Consider the following 14506-nt stretch of genomic DNA (forward strand, 5'->3'; position numbering starts at 1 on the left):
ATGGTACATGGTACATTTACAGTAAAATCAAACTCAGCAATTTAGTAATTGTTGTAATTAAAACCAAGCATGTGCTACCACACCTATGTGGTGTTAACAGTCAGAGTAGCTGCCTTCCTCCCTCCCACTAATTGTGTGTGGTCTCAAGTAAAGCAGAGAACTAGTTCACTGAGTCCAAAGTAAGCAACTCTTGCACATGTCTAATTAATCTAATAATTATCTAATAATAAATGGCAATGTGTGAGTGTATTAACCACATGCAATATTCTTAAAAACAGTTAAATTATTTGTTTGTCCAAACTAAATGGCTGCTGCAACAAGGTTATTCCGCCTGGCCTGGTGGCTGTTTATTGATTTAATGGCTCTGCTTAATGGCAATGTCCTGCTAATTTCTTCCATTGATCTCTACTGGTTCCTCAATTACCTTCACCACTGTTAGATATACAGAGTGGAGGGATGGGGGGAACCCCTGTGTTAAGGAATTAAATTCTATTTAACTTCACAGCAAAGCAAACAGGACCACAAGTTTTGATGCTAAACTTCTTCACATTTCATAGAGTTTCAGGCATCAGTTAAGGTTGTAAACTGGAAATCTAGATTTTGTTAAATGATGGATTGTGTGTGGTTCTCAGTTTCTGTTTACCTTATGTCCTGTCTGCCTGCCTGTTACTGGAAGCCTCCTATCTTCCTAATATATAGTGTACAAGAATTTCTCTAGAGTCCAATCTGAGTAAACATTTTGAAAATAATGAGGTCATCATATGATTGGTATATTGGTATGTCAGTAGCCTCTGAATCGTTTGTGAGCATGTGGCTAGGCTCTCTGAGCCTCTTGTGATGTCCTTGCTATGATTGGTGAGACTTTAGGATGGGGTAGTGCCCTGCTAAGAACTGTCCCCGTCTGTCAGATCTCATCACTCCATCCTGCATTGCTGGGGGCAGCGGGACCAAAACTGACCACTGAGTCAACTGACAAGACAGCTCAGCATCCAGTTATCCCAGAATAAGAATCACACACACACACACACACATGCACGCACGCACATGCACACTAACTTTTCAATTCAGACAGACAAGCCATCACGCGAGCAAATGCATGCACAGTCATGTTTACACTCACATTCACTGGCATGCAAACACACAGTCACATGCACACATATTCTTAACACACACAGACAAACGCATGCAAAAGAAAATGGACAGACCAAATGCACGATCTACCCCCAAAGAGCCACAACAAAGCCTTGTTGGACACAAATGTGCTCTGACACTGGAGTTGGTAATGCTTTGAGTTGTCTAAAATCTCAACAACTGACCCAGAAATCCTGGTGCAGAAAGGGATTGGTGGGGTGGGAGGGGGTCATGTGTGATGCAATGTGGAAGAGAACTAAATTGACGCTTTCTTGCCCACTTCTCAAGCCCTGTGGTGGTATTCTCACTTTGTGTACAATGAGGAGAGACAGAATAAGGTGGAAAATCCTTAAACTGGGGTGCCAGTCCTATGGTGTACAAAAAGTGAATTCCAAAGTGGCTCATATACACATAGGAGTGATGTGGGATTGCAGAATATCACTCTTCTCGTCCCCTAACTTAAGTCAAAGGCCATCTTTATTTCCTTTCAGGGATCAGGAGAGAGAGCACAAAACGCAGAGAGAGACGCTTCAGAGGTCAAACACAAAGGAAAACAAGCAGCTGCAATATGTTTATAACAGCAGCCCTGAAGGAAGGGGAGGACCTGACTGCAATATCACATATATTTATTCTCAACTAAATGATTCTGAGAAGTCAAGATGGCCTACTGTGTAAGTGTGTTGTTCCCTTGCAGGCAAACTTGAAAACATGTGCATGAGCAGAAAAATGCATGCATAAATATACATACTAGAACTGTCAAAACAACGAAAAATTGTTCATACAATAGATTTATTATCATTTTAAAGTCTTTGTACTTTGTACCTAGACAGTATGCCAAGATGTTACAGCACTCAGAGACTCCCTAGCCTCAGCTGCCTCGAGGCTTGGCTATTGCCCCGAGGTTTTGAGCTGCAGCTGACAGAGCTTGCATTTCAAACTGATAAGGCTCCAGACTTTCTCACTCCTCTGGTTCAATATATGATGGGAGAGATTCTAGAGGAGTGAAGTCCTCCACCTCAAATGACCCCTCAGTGGCAAAAGGAAGTGAGACTCTGTGTCAGTCTGAAAATTATACTGAAAATAGGTGTGTAGGGTACTGAGAATGTCTGGTGCAATTCTCAATCACAGAGATACAACCCCTTTTTCCCCTCACAACAAGCTAAGACAGGCTGAGAACGGCATCTTTTCAAGATGCTCTAAGCCTAAGGGAAAAAATGGACATTTACTCTGTCAATAGCAACCTTGTAGTTAAAATCAAAAGCACTTGGAATACACATTATCACTAATTCATTCAAATTATAGTGTAAAAAAAACAGTTTTGCGCATGCAGGAAAATTCAACTGTCAAGTACAATCAACAACAAATTAAAACACAATGTGCATTACAGTATACAGACACATTCTCTAGAGTGGATTCCAGGAAACTGTCCATTTGACAGCAAAGTGCAACTGTGAGTGTCAGAGGAGAAATGTCTTTTTGAGTAAGCATGTTTCTGTGTGGTCCTGGTTAGCCCCACAAAGCTTGCTACAGCACAGCCAGACACAGAGCTACACGCAGTTTGATATGCTGATATGTGTGCTGCTTAAAGTTAGGCCCTCACCCACACTGCAGTGCCAGAGATCAAGTGATGCCGTCAACTACCTAATGACATGACTGCCGCAGGCAATGGCCGGCAGCTTGATTTATACATGGGGACGGCGATGAATGATTCATAGGCTAAGAGAGGGATACCAGGACATGTGGCAGCTATATGCCCTTCTCGCTCGCACTTGTTCAGATACACACCTCTCCATAAATCCCTTGGAGCACTCTCTTATGTCTCATAAGCTTAGCATTACACAACTGACCAGTCCTGTTACCACTGCTCATAATCTTTCTCTCTACCTCCTTTTGTCTCCACATTTTTTTATACCTCTTCCTCACACTGTCCCTCTTTCCCTCTTGTGTTCATTGACTCCCTGACCGTTTCTTCTTCCCTTCCCATTATAATACAATGCTAATCCTAAATATGGAAAAATGAATGGCCCACTCTTTCTGCATCAATTAGTCCATCCATCACTGCTGATTTTGGGGTGTGCGTATGTGTGTGTATGTGTGACTGTTCTCTGCGGTGGCAGCACTTTCACGCTGAAATGCAATTTCCATCACTATTTAGGTACCGCACACTGCAGTCCACTCGATGACCTTGTCCTGCTAATTTCAGTGGAATGCCCTCTAAATTACGTCATCTCTGTAATAATTGGGTGAAATGGTCTGACAGCATTGGGGTTCTTCCCACATAATCATTTTTCAATATGAAGACTGATGTTTCCCTTTAGCTATCCACCAAGATGTCACTGTGCTTGACATAAATGCATATATAGTAATGGGCACTTTTCACCACCCTCCATTAAAATGCAACCAATGTTATAGTCCGGTAAAACATAGAATGAACTTTTGTTGAAAATAGATCAACTTGTGAAAGATATGCTTTCTTGCATATCATACAGTCAGTAAACTGGGTTACATATTTAACAAAGGCAAGGCAACACTACAGTGAAGTGTTAATGCATGAACCCGCTTAGAATTGCATTACACTTGGGATGTGTAGCGTTAAGTTGTTTTATAATTTAACTAAGTAAGCTTAATTTGCAAAATGACTTCTTTGTTTATGCAACAACGAGGCTAAATAAGGATTTTTTTGTTTTATTATTTAAATGAATATCAGTGGCTCAAGCTAATGCAAGGACACACCGCCATATTTGGATGGCAGTATGAAAAACAACCATGAAGAACACAATTGCAAAAACCCTGACCTGAACACAACATGCTGAAATGAGTGGTAAATATATTTACTTTAAATGCCAAAGTCAAAGACAGAGAGGGAGAATACAAATGTATTTATGCTGTGAGTGTACCTCATAAATATTTCCTAACAGCAGGGTTAATCCCAAAGAGGACAGACACACATTTATATTAGTGCCATCTCAAACACACTTAAAAAAAACACACAAAACATTAGAGTACAAATACAAGGTGGACCTAGATCAGAGTGTCACTAACTGCCTGCTAAATATGAGGATATAAATAAATCCCATGGGTATCGTGCTGACTGGGGAATCTTTGCATTCAATTTATCATTTTACATTATTTAGCCTACTCCACTGGGAAATACGCTATCTCTGTCATAAGTTATGCTAATGACTGTTACTACCATCTGTGAACTGAGGACCATCAGTCAGACATAGTGTGCAATCTATGAGTTATGAGAATAATACGTCATCTTTGAGTGATTAATCATACAGGGGAGTTCTGGTGCTTCCAGAGAGCCGAGATGGCTGTCATAGGGACAAAAGGCCACCTAGCCTAAACCTAGGACAGCCCTTATACTGTCCTATATCTCGACCTCCCCTCCCCCTGCACAGAGCACCATGCCTCCACCCCCTCCAATCTACTCAATAAACAAGCCTCGGGCAGGAGCCAGACAGAGGATAATGGTTCACCTGGAGGTGACAGGAAAAGAAAACAGAGCTCTTTGCATAACGAATGGCTAAAGAGATAAGCACAGTGAAGCACTTAGGAATCTTGATAACGGATTACCCATATGTCCAAAACTGGATACATTTTCTTTTGTTTAGCATGGTGGAGAACTTTGTTTGCAGTAAGAGCCAGTCCAGCAGCTACTGCGTAGGTCTGCTTATATTGAAATGCTGATGCTGTGGTTCTATGGTCAGATAAATTTACTATAAACAAGTTCTCACATTTCACCCAGAGGTCACAGCTAGGACTTTATACTCCTGTTAATTAGATCTGTAATTTACAAGCATTTTCTCAGCAGAGCCACTAAGCATTGCCTTGTCATGTAACTGTGACTCTACATTCAATGACGTCTTCAGTTGGGGCAAAGAACCGCATGAGCACCACCACAGCCAGGCCTAATCACAGCAAGCATAATTAATCCCATATATTAGTATGTGTTGGTACTTGCTATGACTCACACCACTGTTTAGGAAACTTATGAGGGAGTAGAGCTGGGGGCACATAGCGCTACAGCCTATGTTATGTAAGCAATGACAAAGGCTGGTGAGTTCAGTGAGCTTTAGCAGCCCGTGGCTAAATTAGCCCGAGTCAGGGTGTACAAAACAACCATGCATGTTCCCCGCTGCTTGACTGGAGCAGGGAAAGGAAGCCCAACCTGGGGTGAACGATTTGTTTGGGTGGTCTAGTTAAAGCCTAGTGCTAAATGGGCAATGGCTCTGGTTAGAATGCTAATGAGCCAATTCCCCTCCTGGATGGAGACATCAAAGGCAAGTGGAGCTCCCTCTCTCTATAGCTACACAGGGCTTCATGGTATCATTACATGGCTCAATGTGTGCTTGCATGCTTGTGTTTGTGTCTGCACACGTGTGTCAATGGGTGTGTGAGAAAGAGGAAAATGGGGGGGGGGGGGGGGGGGGGCGCACACACAGACAACATGATGTTTACATTAGGTCTATTCTTTTGGGATTGTGCCACCATCCAGCCATGCAGTGACACACATCACATGAGCAACCTGGTACCATTCGTAATTACCCTCTATCCACAAAGGCCTCATTTAGCTATTATCAGAGATCATTGTTATTTCCCTCTATGTGTGTATGGAATCCCAGTGAGACCAACATGTCTAACACTGATAACAGTGCTATTTTAGTTAACCCCAATGCGTACACACTGAAGACAGACAACCCTGAGAGAATTCCTATCAGTGATTTCTAAGGATTTAATAGAGCATCAGGGCATAACAATCTTTTTTTGTCTCCATAACTAATGCTAGGAATATAATCTGGGTTTTTTTGGGGGGGTGCAGGACAAATCTCACTCAGGGCTTTATATTTTCACTTATTTCCACAATACTCACGCTGCTGTGGCTGAAAGCCCACAAAAGACTTTACTGCTATACTGTGACAACATATTACTTATCAGTTGAATTTATGATAAGATATGCAGAAAAGTGAAACTTTTCTCTCAAAAGATACCCACACATATGACGGAATAACAAATATTTCCTCAAAGCCATGTAAAGTCAGGAGACCTTCCAAAAGTAAGTAGGTGGTAAACTAACTTTCCATACATAAACTAAAGACTTTGTCCATTTTTCACACACTGGCGAGAGGCCCACCTCCAGAGCTGTGAGAACTAAACATGGCTCAGGTGCGTTAGGCCAGCATGATGGATCATCCTGTTGTGAAGCTGCCCCTCTGCAGAGCCCTGAGAAGACAGCTGGGAGATAAGGAGGGCCCTATATGAGAGCACATCTCCTCTTCACATCGATCCTCGCTGCCACCAAGGCAGGAGGTCTTCACATGCCAAACCACAGATAGAGGTAGTGGGAGGGCCAGGGTGAGAACACAGAGAACAGTTTTGCAGGTTTAGCAGCCACCTTCGAGTGATAAAGACACTGGAAGATAAAACTCCTCTTGGCCCCGTGCAGATAAAAGAAACTGTGTAGAGCTTTGTTTTGGGGAAAAAATAACATTTTCAGCTCTCTGGTAGATAGTAGTTATCTCTCCCTGGTTATAATCATCTCCTCATTCTTTAGCATGGACAAAATAACAAAAACAAGCTGCACAAGAATACACACATAAGAAATAATAAAATAGCACACATTTGTTGTGGTCATTATTAACACGAGAAAATGAGTCCTAACGTTTTAGAGTTAATTGACCTTGTATCTTGTGCCAGTAACTTGGCAGGAATAGCATCGCTGGAAGTCAATTAAGAAGGAAAGGAGGCTTTGCTCTCAAAAAATGGCACTAGCTACAATTAGAATTCCTCTGGAGTTAATAAGCACAGCTGCAGGTCACAATCAACTGAAATGTTTTCTTGCTAAGTATGACATTAATTGACGCATGAGATCGCGTGCTCCACTGTTGACAGCCACAAATTCAACAATATTTCTGTTGCTGCTGTGTTGAAACGGAGCAACCTGTAATACCCTAACACCTATTATCAGCTGAAGATGAACCTGGATCAATCATCAAGGCTGCGTGTGTCTAAGATTCAGAGAACTGTAAAAAGGTGATTTGCCACAAAATAACAATAATGAAAACATAATAGCAAAGACAATTGCTTCTTGTGTTTCTCTGTATGTGGAAAATCAATACAGGGTGTTGACTGCAGCAGAGACAAATACCAAATCAGATGGACAGTATACCCTGTTTTACAGGGCCTGGTTTGGTTATGGAGACGCATGTTCGTGACCTCTGATCTCAATCACAGTAGTTCTTTAGATGGTTGTGCGCTGAGGGCCTCTCTATGTCACTTATTCAGATTGGGATGCTGCACCGCTATGCAGTAACGGCTGGAAAGTTTGTAGTCAGAACCATGTCTCCAGACAAGATGAGGGCCACTCCAGGCTCCATGATTAGATATGAATAAGATTTCAACAGCTCTGTGTACACTCTAATGGACGCTATGCGCACAGAGCAGTTAACTATGCTGTGGTTTTGATATTGCTTTATGCTCTCTTGCCTCTGATGACTCATATTTCATGCCAGGTGTTCACATCTTGATAACCCGGATAAATAAATACATACAGAAAGAAATGCCATCCAGTGATGTCTGTAATTCTGTCCTATCATACTGTTGTATTGTAAAAAAAAAAAAAAAAAAATACTAAATAGCACTGTATAGAAGTATTAGGTGATTTTAAACAAAAATGTGATGAATAAAATGATACACATTAACATCTTAACCAACCGCCCAAATCCTTATCTATTTCTTAGCTCTGTGATTGAAAAAAAAACAAAAAACAAACAACTATGACTAAATTAATACAGGAAAGCTACAAAATGTCTCTTAAACTCCTAAAATAAAAATTCCGATAGAGACCTACAACACACACTCTAAATAAGTTTTCATAGATATATGGATTATATTAGACAGATAAGATGTATTAGATAAATAGATGTACCAACTTCTAATGTGGCTGTTGGGATCACCCTGTGCAGCTGAGGGCTGTCAGGTGACAGTGGCACATTCAAAGTGACAGCCAACACAGGCGAATAAACAGATACGGCCGAAGCAGTGACCTTATTTCACTGTCATGCCTTTCTCACATATCATCAATTATTCCCCAATAGACTAGAAATTAACATTCCACATCTAACTGGGTGCATTTTACCCCAATTCATCTTACTGTGGTGAAGAATGATTATTTCAATCATGTCACTCTAAAAGTCAAATTTGAGAAAAGAAGAACAGGAGCAAGAGTATTCTACTGGAGTTCCCTGCCCATTATTCCCACACCACGGTCGGCTGCCTCAGATTTCCTCCGTTGCTTTGATGATAATGTTCTTCGGCAGGCCGCTAAAGTAATGACCATCTCTCAGTGTGGCACAGTGCAAGGTTGCTCTGCACTACGCTCTAATGTTTTGGCCTCATGTTCAGCCACATTTAACAAAGACATTTGACACTAAATAGTCACTAAATTCTTCCATAAACCCACAGAAGAATGTATCTGTGCCATATGCCAGACCTGACAAATGCAACTTTAATTGCTTTAATGTCATAGAACAAATAATGGGATGATATAGTGAAAAACAATGCTCACTCACCTCCCCCTCCTCCCAGAAGACTGGAGTTTGCTGAAAAGAGAGAAAAAAAGAGTCAGTACTTCAAACTTCAAAGAGTAACTATATATGGATAATTCAATAGAGTCAGCAATATCTGGCCATTTTAGTTTGGATTCTTTAACTGCACTCCATAAGTCAGATTTTTCATAAATACACCTGTTTATATTTAAACCTGTAGACATAATTTATCAAATGTCAGTTATATCACCTACTGAATAAAGCTATCACTGAAAAAAGTCACTGATATCGACAACAGAAAATAATGATTCATGAACAAGCACAAAACAGAAATACAAGATTAAGCATTTTGTTGGTAGCTTCCAACAACACCACCGTCATCCAACAGTAAGAAGTAACAAGCACGTCATCCAATACTTTGTTTATCACAACTCCAATACACAGAAGTGATCACAGTGTGTGTGTGGCAGTGTTTTTCTCTGAATATTAAATTAGCAAGTTGGCAACAAACGCGTGAGTCAGCAGCTAATTTAAATATACACTCCTTGGCAGATTTCTTCCTTGGCAACATGACAAAGGTTATGCTCAATAACACATGTGGTTCATTAAAAACAATTAACAGTGGCCCGTAGTTTGAGACAGTTGTGTCTACTGCTGTACAACAGGGAAATCCAGATTCCACCGTGGCTTTGTGGAGTCTGGTTGTTTCTTTATGGAAATATGTCACACAAACCAGTGAACATGATCTGAGAGAAGCTCCACAGTAAGGCTTCATTCTCACATGTGACACAGATATGTAGAACACCCTCAGAGTAAAGCCTAGCTCACTGTTATTCTGTTGTCAGCTGTAAGACGCTTACTGTGATATTTCTACACCGTGATAGGAGTCCTCTTGTGGTGAATTCAATTGATTGGACATGATTTGGAAAAGCACACAGCACACTGTCTCACAGCTGACAATGTATATCAGAGCAAAAAACAAGCCATGAGGTCAAAGAAACTGCCTGCAGAGCTCAGAGACAGGATTGTGTCGAGGCACAGATCTGGGGAGGGCTACAAAAACATTTCCCAAATCAGTGGAGTGCTGCAGAAATGGTTGTCCTTCTGGAAGTTTAACCCATCTCCACACAGGATCTCTAGAGCTCAGCCAGAGTGACCATCGGGTTCTTGTTCACCTCTCTTACCAAGGCCCTTCTTCCCAATTGATCAGTTTGGTCAGGTCTAGGAAGAGTCCTGGTTGTTCCACAGTAATAATGATGGAGGCCATTGTGCTCTTGTTTTGTCAGCTGTGAGACCTTATATAAACAGGTGTGTGCCTTTCCAGATCATGTCCAATCAATTAAATTTACCACAGGTGGACTCCAACCGAGGTGTAGGAACATCTCAAAGATGACCAAGAGAAATGGAAGGCACCTGAGCTAAATATCAAGGCTCATAGAAAAGCATCTGAAAACTTACAGTATGTCAATGTCATATTTCAGTTTTTCCTTTTTAATACTTTTGCAAAAATGTATAAAATTCTACTGAGTGTAGATTGATGAGGGATGTTTTTAGCTTAAGGCTGCAACATAAAATGTGAACAAAGTGAATGGATCTGAATACTTTCCAAATGCACTGTAGTTCGCAAACACTCCTTATATGTCTTAGCCCTGTATAGTATATCTCCAGCGTTAACCACAGTTTACCGGTTCAACAGAAGGTAACGTCAGACTGCTACCCTAAGTGGAGGCTTCATCATTAAAAATGAAACAATTTTCATTTTGTTCTGACAGTTAGAGACATCCATCGCACATAAGAGGAGAGAGATTAGAAGGGATTTAAAATACAGCTGTTAATTTCAGTATTACTGAAAAGTAGGTATCCTATGTGTTTGAAGTGTAGTTCAAACAGAGGACATTGTAAGAATCATACACTGCAACACGCCTTTAATGATCTTCAGTCCCAGCAACAGCATTGGCTATCATTAGCAGTGAGCACTGTCCCTGTTAAAAACGTATTATTTCTCGAGAACGTTTTGGTGCACAAGCAACAAATAGTGAACGTGTAGTATGACTGAGGGCTCTCCAATCACAGTGCAGTCCTGTGGCTGTTATTATTTTTTGCATGATTATGTGTAGAAGGGGACCTTCTGGGGTTCACTCAGTTTTTCCACACCTTTCTGTGGCACCATTATGGCTTTGCATTGTTCTCATTTGAGCACCACATATATGAGTGGGCACAGGGACAAAGAAAGCTTTCCCACTGCAGCATTTGTTTCATCAAAGGGCTTTTGTTATGCCTGTGTGTATGTGTACACACATACAGTATGAGCATAACATGCACACACAAAAAACAGCAACTCAAAACAGGGGTGTACTGACAATCCACTGTCATGTTTACAATAGCACCTCTCCAGGTTTTTCTGTGATGAAAAAGATGCTCTCCCAGCCTTTGTTTAGCTCTGGAATCTGTCAGCTATCAACAACAAGCACATACCTCAAATGTGCATCATCTCCAGAACAGCCTTTTATAAACAGGTTGGATAATGTAGTGACATTTTTTACACTTTATTACCAACAGATACATTTGATTTGAAGGTAAGAGCCAACAGTATTTTTATTGTCTGTTAAGCTTGTTGTCATCTATCTATTATCAGTACAATGAAAGTAATAGTTTCGGTGCCAGTTCAAAGCAAGCTAATAGTATGCTAGTTTTCAGCAAAGTCTATCATCATTGTCTAGTCTCCTGGGGAGTCTTCCTATTCCTGAGCTATTAAAACACTGGGGTTTAATTACCTGACATTATGGAAATGTATACCTGAGGGGGGCGCTTCATTTACTCCACACCTAATCAGAGATTGGAGATGTGGTTCCTAATCAGTCTGACACAACTCTCCTGTGTGTGTGTATGTGTGTAAGGTGGGGTAGTGGAGAACAGGGTAGTTTGTAGGTTGAGATGTTAGATGCTTTCTAACCACATGTGACTTGGTGTGATCACGGCATTTGCCCACTGGGAGATGAAGAGCATTTGACAGTCATCTCATTTCTGCGGTGCGATGGATAAATATGGAACTGGGGATGGGTAAAAAATGCTGCTTTATACCTTTTCATTTCCTCTCCCCTTGCATCCTCTCCTTTAATGATCAGACTGTCATGACACATGTTTTGGCAGTTTATCTTTAGGCACACTGTGCTGCTTATGCACACAAAATATCTATAACCTACAGAGTCAGTGAGTTCAGCCCACAGAGATTCATATCATGTGAGACATTAAAATCCCAAAATGTCTGGAGACTTACTTTAACAATCTGTCTTTAAGTGTGAGACAAATAAGAAACGGCTGCTACAAGAACTAACCTACAGCAGCAGCAGCAGCACCACACTCTTGTTACCAAAGGTTGTGAGGTTAGTCTGTATGTCTTTGCCTGAAAAGTGCTTCAATTATCCTGAGTGATGCATATTTTATAGTGTGTATTAATTATAAACTAGCTCTCCTTGCTGTTTGTGCCTGCCCTGGGCTCAGTCTGGCTATCTTGTGGTGGATCAACACATTTCTGCCTTTAGGGAAACAGTAGGAGAGCCAACAATTAGTATTATCAGAAGACCATTATCTGTTTCTTCTACAGCGGCTGAGCGCCTACATGTGGAGTTGTCCCTTTGAATATGTGTTTAATGGGTTTTTGACATTGCCATCCTCTTTCTAATGTCTGTCAGCATGTGACCCTGAGAGAATTTCATGAATCATTTTTTCTTCGAGGGCAGAATAGACCACATCTCCACCTCTAAAACAACTACAAGGATCCTATCACTTTAGACAAAACACTGCAGCGAGCTTTGAGTTTTAATATTTCAGAGAACCAGAATATTTCTTGTAGTAGTAAAGATGAGCCTTGAAGGTTTGCCAATGACCCAGTTAATGAGAGGAAAGAAGAAAACCAAAGGAGTAGGCTATGACTTGGAGTTTGTTAGAGTGCTGCTGAGAGTCGTCCCAGTAGTAACCACAACATGGGCCATAAATCTCAGTGGAAGGGCTCCCCAGACGGCCCAGAGATGGCAGGTCATTAGGAACTGCTGGTCCACGGCATTAGGCTGGCCCATTAAACACATGCCTGCACTGTCACTGCCAGGACACCCACTTCCTGCCTGCCCTTTGAACTCTCAACTCCCACAGCAACCGCATATATCCCTCTGCCAATGACAATGCAGTGGGGCTACTACTGTGTATTTTCACAGCCAGAAAATATTGATAACAGAACCCTAGCCAGAGAGTGTGACAGCCACAGTTTATGAATCGTGGCACTGCGTCAAGAAGCCAGCACAGACACAAACACAGTGGAAAGGAGTGATGAAACCACCCTCTTGTCTCAGTGTGACCATATATTTGCCGAGCATTCATAAAAGTGGCTTGTGTGCACTTCAGTGTGTGAGCCCTGTGTATGCAGAAGGCAGTGAGGCATGGATCTGGGTTGCGTGTTTGGTGTCGTCAGCAGAGCCCTAGATCATGCAGTTAAATGGGAAGTGTTAGTGCATAACCACAAAACCTCAAGGCAGTAAACAGACCCACTGTCTACCTTCTGGTCCCTGCCACCTAAACTGAGCTTTTTAAATATATCACCTTATCCTTAGTGGACTCTCACATGCTTCTCAATAAGCTCAGAGGTTAATAGTGTACTCCGCTGTGACTCTGGAATGAAAGGTGTAGCACAGAAACTAATAAAAAAGTTTTATGGTTCAGGTTGCCTGCTCTGTTGCAAATAGATAGGTTGCTGAGTCAAAAAAAAAAATCTTGTGTCAATTTTTCAAATCAACCAGGGCTGCCACTGCTATATAATGCTACCAGCGTATCTGTGTCTAGAAATCTTGGAGGTGTTTTAGCAGGATTTTCAGTAAATATACCTGAGTCAATTTAACTGTGATGGGGACTACCTGTGCTTTGTTGTATGGTGGCTTCATATCAGCAGATTTCTGTATCACTCGCTTTTCAAGCGTCTTACCCATCCGGAATAATGGAATTCAGATTTTTTTAAACATACAAACTGTCCCAAATAAACGCACAAACTAGGTCACCAGAGCTGCTCTTTATAAGTCATCTCTTTTTCCCTCTATTATTCTGCTTTAATTAAAACTCACATTCACAGCTTGAGTGGCACAAATTAGCATCTACTGCACAATGAACTGCAAATGGCAGGCCTGAAATAATGAAGACAACAGTTGAGAGAAACAAAACGACGATCATTTGTAGACTTGGTTGACACTTAGATGGTGATTAGATGTTTCTCTTCATAGTGTTTTGATGTCTAACATGTCAGCTCTGAATGTCAATGTTCAAAGAGTCAGTGGAGTTAGAGACTTTGGCAAATTCTTTTTGAGTGGAATAATGTGCTGCTCTACACAAAGACACTTTTCCACTTCAACAGCCTTCCTAACAAGCATTGCTACTGCCTGTGTATAAACACACACACACACACACACACAATCACATGCACACTTACACAACACAACTGGAAATATTCAGGCTAGGCTTTGATATCAAGAGCAGCCGATCTCATGTCTTTAGAGCTCTATGTTAAATGGAGGCTGTTCTAACCTTTAACAGTGGAGGCTCCTTTTTCTTTTAGTAGCTGCCGAAATTCGCACAAATAGAAATAAAACTTAAACGAGCCACCAGTTGTGGGACGAGAGAGGAGAGGCAACAATGGTATTTCTTATTTGTGGCGCATTAAAAATGCATGCTACACCACACATGCTGCCTTGCCTGATAATACCAGTTGGCATTTTTGTTCTTTATAGCTTCTAGTGGTCCCTGAGGAGCCTAACTGAGCCAGACAAACTTGTGGTAGAGGTGGC

The 14506-nt window shown here is 41.3% G+C and overlaps 1 protein-coding gene across 2 annotated transcripts in view; it reads right to left on the reverse strand.

Moving 5' to 3' along the window:
* macrod2 (mono-ADP ribosylhydrolase 2) overlaps positions 1-14506 on the reverse strand; it is a 396264-nt gene that overhangs the window by 270877 nt on the left and 110881 nt on the right. For both annotated transcript variants that reach the window (XM_056395624.1, XM_056395623.1), the window contains exon 4: positions 8706-8735. In XM_056395624.1, coding sequence (XP_056251599.1) covers positions 8706-8735 — 30 coding nt within the window. The remainder of the gene's footprint in view (positions 1-8705; positions 8736-14506) is intronic.

This window comes from Seriola aureovittata, chromosome 14 (genome assembly GCF_021018895.1).
Source record: "Seriola aureovittata isolate HTS-2021-v1 ecotype China chromosome 14, ASM2101889v1, whole genome shotgun sequence".
In the NCBI taxonomy this organism is placed as follows: Eukaryota; Metazoa; Chordata; class Actinopteri; order Carangiformes; family Carangidae; genus Seriola; species Seriola aureovittata.